The 17,013-nt window shown below is 35.5% G+C and overlaps 1 protein-coding gene across 1 annotated transcript in view; it reads left to right on the top strand.

The window, feature by feature from the left end:
* The window catches only part of Agbl1 (AGBL carboxypeptidase 1), a 726,904-nt gene extending 714,477 nt beyond the window's left edge, over window positions 1-12,427 (top strand). Inside the window, exon 24 of the mRNA XM_047540786.1 lies at window positions 12,255-12,427. Coding sequence (XP_047396742.1) covers window positions 12,255-12,427 — 173 coding nt within the window. The remainder of the gene's footprint in view (window positions 1-12,254) is intronic.
* The last annotated feature ends 4,586 nt before the right edge of the window (window positions 12,428-17,013 follow it).

Below are 17,013 nucleotides of genomic sequence, written 5' to 3'. Positions count from 1 at the left end.
TAATGCTGAAATGAACTTCCTTGTTAAAAAATGAGCCTCTCTCATCAATCTTTTCACTAATTAAAAGTTGTATGTCTGGTGGAAAGATTGCATTTTTTCCAAAATTTTCAGACACATTTGTCACATTATTCTCCAAAAATACTATGCCACCTTTCAAAAGATACTAGTTTACTTATATGTTTATTTTTATGTGGTGCAGAGGACTGAACCCAGGGCCTCACACAAGCTAGGCAAGTACTCTGCTACTGAGTCACGCCCCAGTCTCACACAGGAAGATTTTATTTTGCTTGGCTATATGACTTCTTTAAAAACTGTCAACAATAGGCATTTGGTTGGTTTGCACTTTTGAAGCATTTTCTAGATTTTCATATTCCTTCAAATCTATATCACATTTTAAATTTCTGATTTGCTTTCAAAATATTTTTGAGGAGTTCAATTGCCTTGGGAAAGAATTCTATCATATGTTTTAGAAAACATTAGTGATGTTTTCTGTTAACATTTCTGTAATGCATTTCCTTAACATATTCAGGCTGTATAGAATTATTTATCATAGTATGAGGTAGGGCTTGATTTCATACTGCAGTCATTGCACGTATTTTGTTTGAAGAATCATGCCTATCTTATCATATAATCTACTGTACTCAGAATGGAGTTCTTACTTCCAAAACTTCTGTTCTAATATGTTAGCTGTGCATTTCTTCAGCTGTATCACAAAGTTTCATACTCTAGCTAATAACGTGTCTGAAGGTGGATTAGTGAAAGTATCCCATTGTTATGATTTCTATGACTAATTTTTCTTTTTATCTAATGATTTTTTTGTCAATGATTTGATCTTCTAGTTAAATGACAATATTACGTATTCTTATAATTGAATAAAATATTCACTTCAACTTAATTTTTATAACTGTCACTTTCTCATTCACAGTGATATTTGCTACTTTTTTCATATAAGCCTACATATTCCTTAAGAGTTTTGTGACTGGACATTTTGCATATCTTGATTTTATTTTGATGGAATTCCTTATTTTTATATTAAAGTTTAACTGGATAATATTCAAATAGAAAAACTACTAACATTTATATGCAACTGGTCACTTAAGTCAGCTCTAATTTTTTCTAAAATATTCTCTTAATTGATTCTCATTTCCCAGGTACACAGTCATAAGCATCAACAAGTGATTTTTTTTGTTTTTACATTTAAATATCCTGGTTTTTCTTGACCAGTTTAATTGAATTGAATATCTAGAAAGATTATAATTAATTTTGCTACTTGACAGAAGACTTTTGGTGTCAAATTTAAACTGAATGCTTTTGATGCTTCATGATGATATTTCATATGATGATGGCCATTGACATTTTCATTGAATTAAATGTCTAGCTTAATTGTAGAAAATTGACAACTTCACAAGATTGGCTTTTTATTGTGATAGATGCTTTCCATCATCTTTGGGGGAATAAAAGCCTTCTATGTCCAGATTTTTTTTCCCTCTAACACAATAACCTTTAATCAGAATTTTCTCTTTCCATTTTTCCTTTATTTCATCTGACATCCTTCCCACAGTTTACTTCTTTCACACAGGTTCCCCTCATAAAGGCTTTCTCAAAATTTAGGCACTTAAATCCCTGGTTTTCAACCAGGGACAGTTATGCCCTCCAGGGGACATTTAGCAATGTCTGAAGACATTTTTGGTTTTCACATTGGGGCAGAAGAGGTGGCAGTGGTTTTGTCATCTTGTGGGTAGAGACCAATGATTCTGCCAACCAGAACCTGTGCTGCAGCACACAGGATAGCCCTCTACAAATAAAGAAGCATCATACCTCAGAGTTCACTGGTGCTGACACTGAGAAGCCCTGCTGAAGGTGGTGCAGGGACGGAATTCAGTCTCTGGCCTCACTTAGCCTCCGGGCTAGTGCTGTGAACAACTGCACAGAAATAAAGACAAAATGGGCCAACAAATTTCATATGAGAGTTCCAGATTCTTAGGATGAAAGAGAAAACTGAATGACATGAATGGATTAAGCAATTAAGAAACATCTGAGTTTGACTTTAAAGCATGAATTGGATTTCTGTTGATAGGAACAGAGAAAGGTTGGAGAGAAAGATGAGAAGGGAAAGCCAGATAGAAGGTTCAATGCCATCTAAAGGCAGAAAAACAACACTTTGCTGTCACAGCATAAGAGAATTATGTTTTTCAGCAAAAGAAGAATAACATTACAATGTTAATTCTCATGGAATTTTAGTGGTAGGAGGGGCCATAAAGGAAAGTCAATATACTCCAGGAAAGAATGAATTTGTTTTGAATGTCTACTCTTCTCTAGGACCATTAAGAACTTTGAATAACACTTTAATATACGTTGTCTTACTTATACCTTAAAAACCCTGTAAATGCAGTGGATCCTCCATATCTGTGGGTTCTATGACCCAAATTCAACCACCTGCTCTTCAAAACTATTTTTTAAAAAATCGTACTGAACATGTATCAATTTTTCATTGTCTTTGTTTCCTAAACAATATAAAAACTATTTACATAGCATATTCTGTGGAACAGGATTTATGAGTAATCTAGAGATGACTTAAAAAATTCAGAAGGACACGCATAGGGTGTATGTGAATACTATAATCTTTTTTGTTCTTCACAGCTATCCTACATTTATGTGTGAATTAAGGGAGAAATGACAAATTGTAAAACTAAAAACTTCTATATAGAAACATGTTATTCTCTACTTATTAATGAATTCCGCTAATTAGTGCAATTTTATATTTCTCTTTGTATAGGTTTTATACATTTTAATTAGTACTATTCAAATTTATTTTATGATTTTTCTGCCATTTTATTTATTTATTTTTATTTTTATTGGTTCTTTTTTAGTTGTATATAACATTAAAATTCATTTTGATATGATTATAAAAGCATGGAATATAATTTGCTCTAATTCACTCCCCGCTATTTCCCCTTTCCCTCCCAACCTCCCTCCCCCTGTTCCATTCCCTCTGTTCTACTGATTTTTCTATTACCTATTAGTTTATTTTATAATAGTATGTTGCAGATACACATGATGGTGAGATTCATTGTAGTATATTCACATATGTACATAGGAAATTTAGGTCAGATTTATTTTTCTATTTTTCCCTTATCCTGTCCCTTTTCTCCGCCTATGAGTCCCCTTTGTCAAGAGCACATATCTTTCTTCTTTTTTGGATGGAATCCTCCCCCTTTCCCTTTCTCTCTTCCTTTTTTCCTCCTTATTTTGGACTAGCTTCCACAAATCACAGAACATATTTGACCTTTGACTTTCTGTGTCTGGCTTATTTCTTTAGCATGATAGTTTCCAGTTCCATCCATTTAACCTGCAAATGCCATGATTTTATTCTTCTTCATGACTAATACTCTGTTGTGTATATATACATATATATATACCACATTTTATTTATCCATTCATCAGTTTGAAAGACATCTTGGTTGCTTCTAAAGATTGACTATTGTGAATTATGCTACTATAAATACTGATGTAGTTGTATCCCTATAATATGCTGATTTTAGATCTTTTGGATATATAATGAGGAGTGGGATAGCTTGATCTTATGGTGGTTCCGTTTCTAGTTTTTTGAGAAATCTCTATGCTGCTTTCCAGCCTAGTTGTACTAATTTGCACTCACAATGTTCGAGTGTACCTTTTTATTCTTGATAATTGCCATTCCGACTACAGCAAGATGAAATCACAATATAATTTTGATTTTCATTTCCCTCCTGATTGTTAGCGATGTTGAACTTTTTAAAATATATTTGTCAGTCAAGCGTATTTCTTCTTTTGACAAGTGTCTGTTTAGTTCTTTCATCCATTTGTTAATTGAGTTATTTGGGGTTTTTTGTGTCAATTTTTTTGAGTTCTTTATGTATTCTGGATAGTAATGCCCTATCTGAGGAGAAAGTAGCAAAGATCTTCTCCCATTCTGTAGACAACTACACTCTTACATAAGAGACTCCACGAGCTTCTTGACGTTAGTATCTGTGGTATCCTGCCAAAAATCCCCCATAGATATTGAGGGACAGTTGTATTGTGATTTTCACCTGACATATTGAGAAAATGATCTGGAAACTGACATATAAGACTTTGAAGAGCTAAGTATGAGGCTTCATGCTGTGTATTTTTTAGTGACAGCGCCAATATTTAGGATTCACACACTAGATGTTTTTCATTGTTCTATGTTAAACCATCTAGACCTGATTGCTATTACTATTGTTGGTTGTTTAAATGGGAATTGCTAAAAAAAAAAAAAAAAAAAAAAAGAGTAAAAAATAGTATTAAAGAGAAAATTTTCACCCAAAATTTGCATCTTTTCAAATTAGTCAATTCTGATAGAATCAAACAATTCCTACAATTCTGAAACAATTTAGGAATCAAAAATCAGTGAATTCTAAACCCATAATTACCAAGATTGTTTTACTTACACATATATACCTACATTTGGATTAATTTTTTGTGGTTTATTTTTGAATATTTTCTTCATTTTAGTTTTTCTTTTGATCTTACCATGTGGATGCTAAAAGGGAACTTAAGATTGTTCAAATATACCAATTATCTAAATATTTCATACTTTGTGTCTAGTAAAATATATCTTAAAATCAGTCTGCTTCACTGGTTATCTGGGTCACAAATCAAGTTATGGTTATAAGAAACAAAACAACACAGGAAAAGTCATAGGAAAAAAATTCTGTCTTTTCTCTTTAATAACTTTAGTTTCAGAATTGACAAAGTAGCAGAAATTCTAGAAAGAGTCTGAAGTGAAAAGCTCAAATAAAATAATTTAATTTCTTCATTGTTATCCTCATTCCTGACTTCAAATAAAGTGCACTTTTCTTTTAGGATAATAAAATGGAATCCGTTCATTTTTTTTTAAATCATCTGTTCAAAAATGTCTGCCAAGCTTCTACTCTACCAGATACTGAAGATACAGGACTGTAAGACTTACAGAAGGAGTCTATCTGGCAGGGAGGGTTGTTACAACTAATGTCATAATAGACTTAGGCCCAGGGTGTTTTGAGGGCACAGAGATGAGATGACTGATATAAATGTGGGAAAGGAGAGAGGATTCAGTGAAGAATCTCCTAGATTCTATGAGTTAGTACAGTAGATAGATGAGAACTCTTTTCTTAGCATGTACAAACCATAGGAAAGAAGAGTTGAACGAGCATCTTCTGGAACTGCCTGCAGTTCATTGAGTCTGGAACATGCAAGGTACATGGATTCCTAGGAAGAGTTGAGGCTAAAGATCAAAGAGGTCCAGGTCAAAAAGGGACTTGGATGTTTATGTTAACAAATGTGTGTATAAATTATAGAAGATGTAGTAGCCATGTAAAAGTAGATTAAATGTGGAAAACAATTAACAGACTCAAGCATTATAAAACTGCAGTGAAGTTACAGATGGAAAGAATATAATCTAGAGAAAAGAAAGAGATACAACCAACAGAATTTCATGGTCAACTTAAAGGTGGCAGGTAAGGGGAATGAAAAGGTCAAGGACAATGAGGTGATCCCACTGCTTAAAGTAAAAAATGGAACACAAAGGTGACCAGATTTTTGCACAGGGATGGAGTGCAAGATAAGGGTAATTGCACAACATAGTTCATTTATTTAGGTTTTGCTTGAGGAAGCTAAAGTTTCCAAGAGGAGATACCAACTAGTTGATTGGAAGTTCTCATCAGAAGTTTGGGATATTTAAATTACCCATGTGTAGGTGAATTTTAATACTTTTGTGAAGAAATTATGTGTGCATTTAAAAAAAATTTTTAAAGTTATAGTTTTCTGTTTTTAATTTTTACTTTTTAACTCTTGGGCATTCTTAACTTTTGAAATAGAGATCTTTAGAAAGTTGCAAAGATAGTACAGAGTCCTGTGTACACTTCACCCAGTTTCCCCCAATGGTAATATCTTATGTCACCTAGTACAATATCAAAACCAGGAAACTGACACTGGCATAAAGTATGTGTTAGTTGTACATTACAGACCATATGTAGATGCATGTGATCAAGAACGAAGACCATGCAATCAGCACAAAGATCTTCCTTGTGTTGCACTTTTATTATCACACTGACTCCTTCCTTCAGAGTATCCCCGAGTCCTAGCAGCCATTCATTGGTTTTTTATCCCTAATAACTGAATTGTTTCAACAATGCTATATAACTAGAATCATACAGAATATGATCCTTTGAGAACAACACTTTTCACTGAGGATAATACCCATAAGATCCATCCACATTGTTGTACTTTTCAGTACAACAGTTTGTTTATATTTTATGACTAAGTAGTATTCCACAGTTTGCATCTACCACATTAACCCTTCACCTATTTTGGAACATTTCAATTGTTTCTAGGTTTGAACTACTATGAATAAAATTGTAAGCATGCAGAGGTTTTAGTGTAGATGTAACTACTTATTTCTCTGGGTTACACAAGAAAGTGACTGATGGATCCTGTGGAAAGGGTATTTTCAATTTTTTAGAAAACCTACAAACTATTTTCCAGTATGTTTATACATCTCCACCAGCGAGCAATGTATTAGAAATCTCATTCATATGCTTCCTCTCCAGCATTTGGTATTATGACTATGTTTAATTTTATCACTTTTAATAGGTATGTAGTGATACTTCATCATAGTCTGAATTTGCATTTGCCTAATGGATAGTGTTGATGAACATCTTTTCATGTGCTTATTTGCAATCCATATATCTTCTTTGGGGAAATTTTTCTTCATGTCATTGGCTTATTTTCTAAATCAATTTTTTATAGTTGTTTTGGGAGTTCTTTAAAAATTCTAGATATGAGTCCTTCATCAGATGTGAGTTTTGAAAATATATTCTTATGATTGTAGATTGTATTTTTTTATCTTCTTAACAAAGTCTTTTGGAATTAAAATTTATATTTAATTGAAGTCAAAATCATCATTTTTTGTGTTGTTGATTATGTTCTAAGTCATTTCTAAGAATTTTTTTCTGCAGCCCTACATCTCTATGACTTTATCCTAAGCCTTATTCATTCTTGGTTCTGTGCTCTCTATTGATCTATGTGTCTGTCACTTTCCTAGTACCAGTCTGCCTTGATTACTGCAGCTAAGTAATCAATTGAAATTGAGTAAATGGATTCTTTCTCCTTACTCTTGTTTTCATTATTGTTTTAGCTATTTCTAGATACTTGTCCTTTCCATATGAGTTATAAATAATCTTGTTTAGATCAACAGAAGTTATTTTGAGATTTTTTTAAATTTTATACTTTGCTGTATTTTCACTTACAATAGCTGTTATGTTACTTTTTTTATTCTTTTTTATTGTAAACAAATGGGATACATATTGTTTCTGTTTGTACATGGAGTAAAGGCATACCATTTGTGTAATCATAAATTTACATAGGGTAATGTTGTTTGATTCATTCTGTTATTTTTTCCCTTCCCCCTACCCCTCCCACCCCTCTTTTCCCTCTATACAGTCCTTCCTTTCTCCATTCTTGCCCCCCTCCCTAACCCTAACCCTAACCCTAACCCTAACCCCTCCCACCCCCCCATTATGTGTCATCATCTGCTTATCAGAGAGATCATTCGACCTTTGGTTTTTTGAGATTGGCTTATCTCACTTAGCATGATATTCTCTAATTTCATCCATTTGCCTGCAAATGCCATAATTTTATCATTCTTTATGGCTGAGTAATATTCCATTGTATATATACACTCATACTTTGCTGGTGGGGCTGCAAATTAGTGCAGCCCCTCTGGAAAGCAGTGTGGAGATTCCTTAGAAAACTTGGAATGGAACCACCATTTGACCCAGCTATCCCACTCCTTGGCCTATACCCAAAGGACTTAAAATCAGCATACTACAGTGATGCAGCCACATCAATGTTCATAGATACTCAAATCACAATAGCCAGATTGTGGACCCAACCTAGATGCCCTTCAATTGATGAATGGATAAAGAAACTGTGGTATATATTTTGAGATTTTGATAGGAATCCTATCAAGCTTACATGTCACTTTGGGGACAATGCCATCCTGACTGTGCTGTCTCTTAGATCATGTATTCATGCTTATTTCCCCACTTATTTAGACCTTCTTTGATTTAGAATGATCAGATTTTTGTATTTTTTCTTGGGTAAGTATAGCATACATTTTGTTTTAATTTAATACCCCCAAAATTCATTTTTGTTTAGTGGTTATATATTCAGAAATTATTGCAAGTTCATTGTTACTATGTAGAGATATAATTGATTTTGTATGTTGATTTTGTAACCTACCACTTCCCTGACTTCACTTAGAGTTCCAGGAAATTTTTGTTTTCCTTTCATGTTTTCCAAATAGAACAGTTTTATTTCTTACTTCCCTATCTAAATATATGCCTATTATTATTCTTTTGTATTCCTATTCTGGCTAGAACTTCAGTGCTATGCTGAGTAGCAGTGATGAAGGTGGACTTGTGTTCTTTGTTCCCAGTCTTAGGAGAGAAGCATTCTGTCTTTCATCATTATGTGTGGTATTGGCTCTTTGGTTTTGTAGATGTTCTTTATTAATGTGAGCAAGTCCCCTGTATTATTTCTTTAGATAATTTTTATTAATAGATATCAGATTTTATTAAATGCTACTTTTGTTCAAATTTATATGATTATGTGATTTTAGTCCATTAGCCTATTAATTTAGAGGATTTAATTTAGCTACCTTTTCAATATTGAGTCAGGCTTCATTTCCTGGAATTAACTCCTTGTCTTCAGGATATATAATTACTTTTTACATAATACTAACTTCAATTTGCTAACATTTTGTTAAGAGTATTGCATTATATTCATAAAGGGTATTCTGAGATTTTCTTTCTTTAAATGATATCTTTTTTTTTTTTCTATCAGGGTGATACTAGACATAAAATGAATGGAAACCATTCCTTCTTTTGTTTTCTGGAAGGGATTGTATAGAATTCATGTTAATTTTACTTTAATCATTTTATAGAATTTCCCAGTGAAACTATTTGGGCCTCTTTATTAAGAGATTTCAAATTATGAATTCAATTTTCTTAATATTTTAGAGTTATTCAAGTTATATATTCCATAGAGGTAAATTGTGATAGTTTTCACTTTTTGAAGAATTGATCTACATTCTAAGTTGTCAAGTGTACATTTGCATGGGTTTTCTGTAATCTCCCCTTATGGTCCCTTTGATGCCCTCAGGGCCTTTAGTGGTAGCTCCTGATTCACTCCTGATACTTGGTGATGACTTTTTTCTTTCATTGGTCAGTTTGGGTACTTTACAAGTAGTCTAATCTCTTTTTCACTAATGTTCTCTGTTGTTTTCTGGTTTTAATGACATTTATTTTTGTTCTTATATTTATGATTTCTTTCTTCTCCTTGCTTTGTGTTTTTTGCTCTTGTTTTTCTATTTGCTGGTGGTATGTGTTAGAATTTTTTGAGTTTGAACTTTGCTAAGGTGAGCATTTTTTGCTATAAATTTTTCTCTCTTGCAAGACTTAATCTCTGTCCTACATATTTTGATATTTTATATTTTCATTTTTTTCAATGTATTTTTGATTCCTTTTAGATAGCTACTTTGACTTTAATTATTTATTAGTGATTAATTTGTTCAAGTCTTATTGTGCATATTTAAAGTTTACTTGTGATGTTATGAGATGAGTATAGAGAGTAAAATGGTTACTTTTATGAAGCATACTAACATATTATCATCTCCCACAGTTAATTTTTATAATAAGAGCAGTTAACATCTACCTTTAAAAGAAAAATATATCTTATCCAATGTAATTTTATTAACTTTAACCCTCATGTTGTATCTCTAGATTTGTTTCTCTTACAGGTCTGCTATTTTGTATCCTCTGACCTACATCACTAACCAAATGACAAAAGAAACCATCATTGTTTCACCTCACTGAAATGCACAGTCATAAGAATTGTAGTATAGTCATATATAAAACCTTTGAAAAATAAATCAAGGGGAAAAAGTAGTACCCCTAAAGATGATCTGCTATATGAGTTTTTCAAAATATACCTTTTTATCTTCCATTCGGCAATTCTTTACTGTATGTCTACTAAACATATTCTATATATGTTTGATGTGAATCTGACAGAGGTTTGGGTTTTCTATTATTTACAATAAAACTAATACAAAGTTCAGAATTGAAACAAATTAAATGAATATATAAAATAGTATTCAATGGAAGACTTCTTTCATAAGGGGGAAGGTTCCCAAAATAACCATTTGGTAGAAATTAAGATGTGCTCTTTTAGAATAATATACCTCATTTGGTTGAATGTTGAGAGATTGAAAGATTATTATAGGTATGAGAAGTTGATTGCATGAGTAAAACCTTAGGAAAACATTAAAATATTTTTTCTTTGAATTATCATGACAATAAATGTAAAAACATTGACTGTACTGGGAGGTTCCCAGTTTGTCAGTGACTGGATCAGACTGCTCATGGAGGAAAAGTAGGACCTTATTAGGGTAAGACTGACCATGTTTACTCATGGATTCTTGCCAACTGGACCTTGTAGGGAAGTTCACATCAATACTTACATTGCATTAAGAGGCAGTAGAGAGTCCTTGCAAGGTCCTGGATTTGGAAGTCACATAATACAAATTATGTTTCAGAGAAATTATTAGTCATGCCAATTTGGATGGTTTTGTGGTAGTATTGTAGTAACCCAGGTGGGAAACTACAAATTTAAATGCATAATGTTCTTTCATATCATGCTTTATCATTTTCTTTAGGATCCACAACAAAGCAACGGAATTAAAAATTACTGATTTTCTTTATTTTCACTGGGTACTCTGCTAGACAATATCCATGCGTTTTCTCATTTTGAATTCACTTCAACTCTTGACACATTATTATTGCCATTCTATAAGATTAAGGGCTTTTCAAAATTCCATAGCCAGGATTTAGAGTCAGGCTCTTGACACTGCATGGCATTATCACCTCCATACCTAGCATGGTGGCAGGCGAGTCTCAGACACTCAGGGTTCTTGCTGACTTGAGATTCTGTTACGGCTGGGGTGGCTCTTACTTTCCTTCATTCAACTACTTTATTACCCACAACTCAGCCTATAAAATATTATATCAATTTAATGCTGTGATGCTATGGAAACAAGGTTCATATTTCTTTCCCTTCTTCTCCATTCAGGCAATGTCCCACCAGACCTTCATTTTAGGGTGCAGAGGATCTGAACAGCACAGAAGCAGCTCACACCAGTCAGCAGACAATTAAGAAACTGACCTCTGATTCATTTCCCAAGCTAACAAGTAACCATGCCTCTGATTACCCATTTTCATTGTTTATGGCGAGGCAGGTGGATGAACAGCTCTGCCTGATTTATGAAGTGCTTGCCGTCTATAAATCACAGGGTAGAGACCCAGCATGCTGCTAATCCTAATTGGTTAAGTCCTAAGTAGGGAGTGATTAGAGAGTGTTCAGGAAAGAAGGTATCTCATGCAAATGAGGAAGATATACAGCTGCTGGGGTGGAAATTCTCCCTGCTCACAATCTGTTATAAGGTCTTTGGTACATTTCCACTGTCTCCTGTCTTTTGCTGGTCAGGCCCTGTTGATCTTCCATTTGTCAATAAACTGGAGGGAAGGTGGGAGAGGAGATCATGGGGGAGCGCAAACACAGTAGAAACAGAAAATGTTTCCTCACTTACTTTCTTATTTATTAATTTCAACCTGGATTAATTTTCTAATTCCAATAAGCCATTCATCATGATGAAGGAAAGCTGTGCAGTATGACTCACGGTGCTGTTTGGTAGAGTTGGAAGCATTTGGGCTTTGAGTCCTGTCTATCTTGATCCCCATCCCACTCTTTTCTGGGAGTAAATGACATGGCATTCTCAGACTCTGAAAGACAGCCCTCTGGGCTTGTGCATTTTAAGCTTAAACTACCCTGAAAATGCTAAATATGTGAGGTTGTCCACATCTTCTGATTGGCATAGAAATGCAGATTCTGCTGGCAAAGGAAGAAAGGAGCCCTCAGAGTCTATGTGATTTTCTCCCCAATCTCAAGCTAGCAGCTGAGGGCACAGGGGTTTATGTGCAATATATTTAAAAGAGCTATGAGTCTAAGATTAAAATCCAGAATGGGTAAGGCTTACCCTCCTGTCCTGACCAATTGTTAAGCTGCACCTTTTAGCTAACTTCTTTTTTCCTTTCTTTTCCTTTTTCTCCACTTCTCTCTCGCTATCTCCCTTCTCCTCTGCAGCAGCAACACTTCAGAGCTGGATGACGAACCAGCCTGCATGGAGGAAATCGACTATAGCACAGACAGCAGCATGGACCAGGAAGGGAACTTTGCTGAGCTGGACCGGCAAATCCAGGAGTGTGCTCTCAATATGGATGAGGAGGAAGAAGAGGAGGTGACAGGGAGGAGGACAGAAAGCATCCCATAGTCCTGAGGTCCAGAGAGCTGTCTCCTACCACTAAGCCAGTGGTTATGATGCTCCCTCTTCACCACCAGAGACATGTATGAGTCAGGGCAAAATGCTGTGTGAGCTCAGCCACCCTCTGAGCTTGCCTATGTGTGGAGGGAGCTACTTCATAATCATAACATTTGTGTGCATAGTTAGTTGGCCCTTGGAGCCTATGCATGCTGCCAATGCCTAAGAATGGAATCCAATGGTAATCTCACGATTACCATGGATCCTCTGAAAACTGTTCTGAGCTCTCTTGTGTTCCTGTGCTCGGAGCTAAAGCAGACTAGAAGCAGAAAAGTTGGGTTCTCCTCCTGGATTATCAGCCAGAATTCCAAGTGAATCTTCATTATGTGAGTGTTATTCCCATACCACAGCATCTGAGTTTCCCAACACACACATGGGCACCACTGAGGCACTGAGGGTCCTGGAGGCCTCTTCAGGTACTGGCTGACAACTTAAAAGACTGGCAACCAACTAATTGCAAGTGTCTTTCTTGACCTTCTCTAACATATATATTGTACAGATCTGGTGGAGGCCAGAGCTGGACTAGATTATATGTAAAACGACTCAGTCATTGCTTCTCACAAATTTCAAAATCTTACATATTTAGAGCATTAAACACATACTGGAAGACAGTAAGATATACTGGAAAATTCATTCATTTCAGAATCAGACAGACAGATGTGGTTCATATCCTGAATCTAGCAGTCGTCTGTTAGGAAAACTTATGCAAGTGATTAAATCTCCCTAAACTGCAGGTTTTTTTTTTTTTTTTATGCATACAACAGGAGTGAGCATATCTGAATCAAAAAGTTATTATAAAGTTGATATTAGATGGCATATAAATGTGTACAACTTGGCCCATGCTACACAATAATGTTGGCCTATTTCGTTCCACGACATGGAGTATTTCTTTAAGTATTCTCACAGTTACATAGAACATCTTCTGGGGTTAATTGGTTGAGAAATGCTCCCTCTTACTGGAAGAGACACCGAAAGGAATCTGCATAGGAGAGGAGCCTAGTGAGTTTGGAATGATTTAGAACCGGTGAAAGTGGAGCATGGCCTGTTAGCATGCTTAAGGGAGTGACTTAAAGAATGGAGTGATGAGGTGTTCAGGACCCACGCAGAAAGACGAGAAGGGCCAGGGAGGTAGATATAAAATGGGAGATAAAATGAAGGGTATATGGTAGGTTAAATGTAGATTTGTTCAGATGCTATACATATTTAATTAAGGTTAGATTTGGCTGTAAGAGATGGAAAATTCAAAATAGTACTTTTTATAAGGTACGAGTGTTTTTCAGTCATGTGGAATTCCAGATATAGGGAGGCCAGAATTGGTATTATGGCTACATGGTACAGTTTTCTGATTCTACTTAAGTTTTCTAACTCAGCTGTGTTGCTTCTACCCTTGATCTAGAATGATCACAGAAGCATCAGCCTTTGCATCTGCATCCAGACTGTAGTCAGAAGAATACAGTAGTAATAACATATTCCCTATCTTTCAAAAAGTAGTACAGATATTTCTCCTTAATCCCATCATCCAGAAGGTAATTTATGACTAAAGATTGTTGCGATGGGGGGATTGGAAGATTTAGTCTTTCCGTGAGATGGGCCCAGCTATATTTCGAAGTTTTAATATTAAGGAAAAGGGAATTAATGTGTATCGAGGGATTGTATATCTGCAAAAGAGATTTTTACTGATATATCAGTCACCAACAAGAGTTTTAGAAACATTAAAATAATTCCAGAGAAAACTAACAGTGAGTTGCTCCTCCTACCACAAAGCAAATTTTGCCATAGTTTAGCCCCAAGGCATGGAGAAAGGCTTTCTTCTTGCTTCTCTTCTTCTTTTCTGTTGTGATTTAAGAAATTAATATCATTATTGACAATTTATTTTTTCCTCAGCTTTCCAAATCTGCTTGTTATTGCTCAGAAATTGCACATCCAGCTTTCCTATTAAAACATTCAGATTTCTGTAACATACACAAGATGTTTGAAGAAAACAACAAAGACATTGAATTGAAATCCCAAACTCACAGCATCCCTTCGCTATTCACATATTCAATATTTTTATTCTTAAGTAGGTTACATAATGCTCCTATTCTTTCATTGCTTTGAGCAATCAAGAAAATAATATTGTTGAAATATAAAAGTTGAGAGGAGTGAGAGTAATACTAATTCAGCATCAGCAATTAGTACCTCAGCCCAAATCAATTTATAGGTTTTGTTTGTAGTCATCTATCAAATTTCTGAGAGAAAGTAGTCAGGACAGGTCAGTTTCTATGTGGCAAATTCAGGAACATGGAATATTTATTGATCCATCTATGCAACAAAAGTATATTAAGTACCCACTATGTGTCAAGTATTTTACTGAGCTCTAAAAATGCGGAGAAAAAGATTCACTGTTCCCCAATTCACTCACAATAATTTGAGATGCCTGAAATACAGTGGCATATACCATTATGGAGCTATGCAAAGGATAATAAGGAAAACACTTAATCTAAAAGAGATGGTTGTAGTGGTAAAAATCTACCAGACTGGGAAGATGATTTAGATGATGGGTATGAATGAGAGGGGAAGGAAGACATGCCAAGAAATGGAAAGACCCTGTGGTAAGTTTAGAGACTGGAATAAAATATTCAGTCTGACTGGTTTAAAGGATGTATTTCTATGTAGGGAATAGAGGAAAGTAACGAGATACAATTGAAAAGAGAGAGACCTGTCATATTGGCCAATATTGTCCTGCCTTGATGCAGAAGTTGAACTTCATTCTGAACGTTAGTGAATATATAAGACTCTTTAGCAGAGGCATTTCCAGGACTCGCATCAGGTTATAGCTATCAGTAGCACACTGCACTTGTTTATGAATGACGAATTGGCACCTTTGCTGTGATGATTGCTTACTAGCTTGAGGAGCACTCCTGGATGTGACAGTATCATATTTGAAGGACAGAAGTTTTGCAGGTTTGCAGTGATGGAAAGATGAATGCAGTGTGGGACCATATTGAACACTGGAAACCTGAAGGATACTGAGTCAGAGATGATTCCTGCAATCCAGAGGTGCATTAAGAATGGAAATTTGCAGAGTGGTGTACCTGGACAGGCCCGCCCCTGTTATACACATGCCATCACCACCACCACCACTTCTTGGGTCACACAACTCCCTCAATGTCCCCTTTGTTTCTTCAAACCATTTCACATTTTCCTTTGTCTCAGATGAATCCCATTACCTGATTTGGGGCCATCAAAATCTAATTAAAATTCCTTTTCTCCTATAAAACCTTTCATAATCACCCCAATCAAGTTATATAATCTCCCTTCTATGCCCTTATTATATTATTTATACATTTCTTTTATACCATGCTTATACTTCCAACTTGATTAATATGCCTTTTGTACCCTTACCCCATGCACCATTGAGTAGTGACCACTAAAATGCATATGGACCTTTTTATCTCTCCTTACACCTAGCATACTTTTTGACACATCGAGAGAGTTCAAAAAATGTGGCCTTGTCACACTTTCTTGCTACCATGATGTCCAACATTATAATGGAATCTCTTATGTTTGAGACATAAGAGATTTCCCATCTCTGAGTCTCTGTTTTATAAAGAGAAATAAGTTTCTCTAAGGGACCACCTAGCAAAAGTGTAGCCCCATCTCTCAAGTTGATGTTTGCCATGGGAGACTGTTAGCAGTGTGAGGCAAGCTTAAGAAGGAACAAGTGGCCCCTGTCCTCCTCTGTGTTATGCAAATGTTTAGAAAGAATGGGAAGACTAGAGAGATGGTATCCCTAAGTGTCCCAAGGGGCTGTGAATATTCATTCAGGTGCTCTGGAACCACAGGCTCTGTTTGCTGAGAACTGGCTGTGCAGACCCAGGTACATCCTGCCAACTTGGCTGCCTGGTTCTTACTTGCAAACCTGTCAGTGAGTCAGCATCCAAGAATTCCATCAGTTGGCACTGTTTTCTTCTGAGCCTCCAGAAACAGGATTCAGAGTTGCAAAGTACACCTGAAAATAACCTGACCACTGAGTTACAAGCTCACATTGAGCATTGCCAACACAAGGAAGGTCACATTTCATCTCTAAAGGGAAGAGAAATTCTCATGTGCAGTTTCCATTTATCAACCCAGAGAACTAAGCTGTAAGGTGGATTTCAAATTCCAAGAAGAGTCTGCCCTCTGCCAAGGGAAGAGGCTTCCATGAAATGCCTGACATAATTCATCCTTGTTAGGGACTCAACACAGTGACCTGTGTGGTGGATCTGAACACTTGGATTCTCATTAGAGTGATGGATTTGTTTTGTCACGATGGTATCTCTCACTCTGGCCCCCCAAAGCTCCAGTCTTGGAAAGACACACAGACAGTATTCTGGTACTCACCATGAGAGCTTTTTGGGCAATAATAATTCATCAGGTCTGGAGCTTGCTGCTGTCTGCCCAACAGATGTCCTCTCTTATTTGTGTTTCAGTTTGGCTTCACGTGTACCTGAATGATTCTTGATAAAAATGTGTTGTTTAGAAAAAAAGAGAGTGGAAAAGGGGAATTTTGAGATAAA

The sequence above is a fragment of the Sciurus carolinensis genome, chromosome 2 (assembly GCF_902686445.1).
Source record: "Sciurus carolinensis chromosome 2, mSciCar1.2, whole genome shotgun sequence".
Lineage (NCBI taxonomy): Eukaryota > Metazoa > Chordata > Mammalia > Rodentia > Sciuridae > Sciurus > Sciurus carolinensis.
Note: the sequence above shows the minus strand (reverse complement) of the source record. Positions and strands in the feature narration are given on the sequence as shown.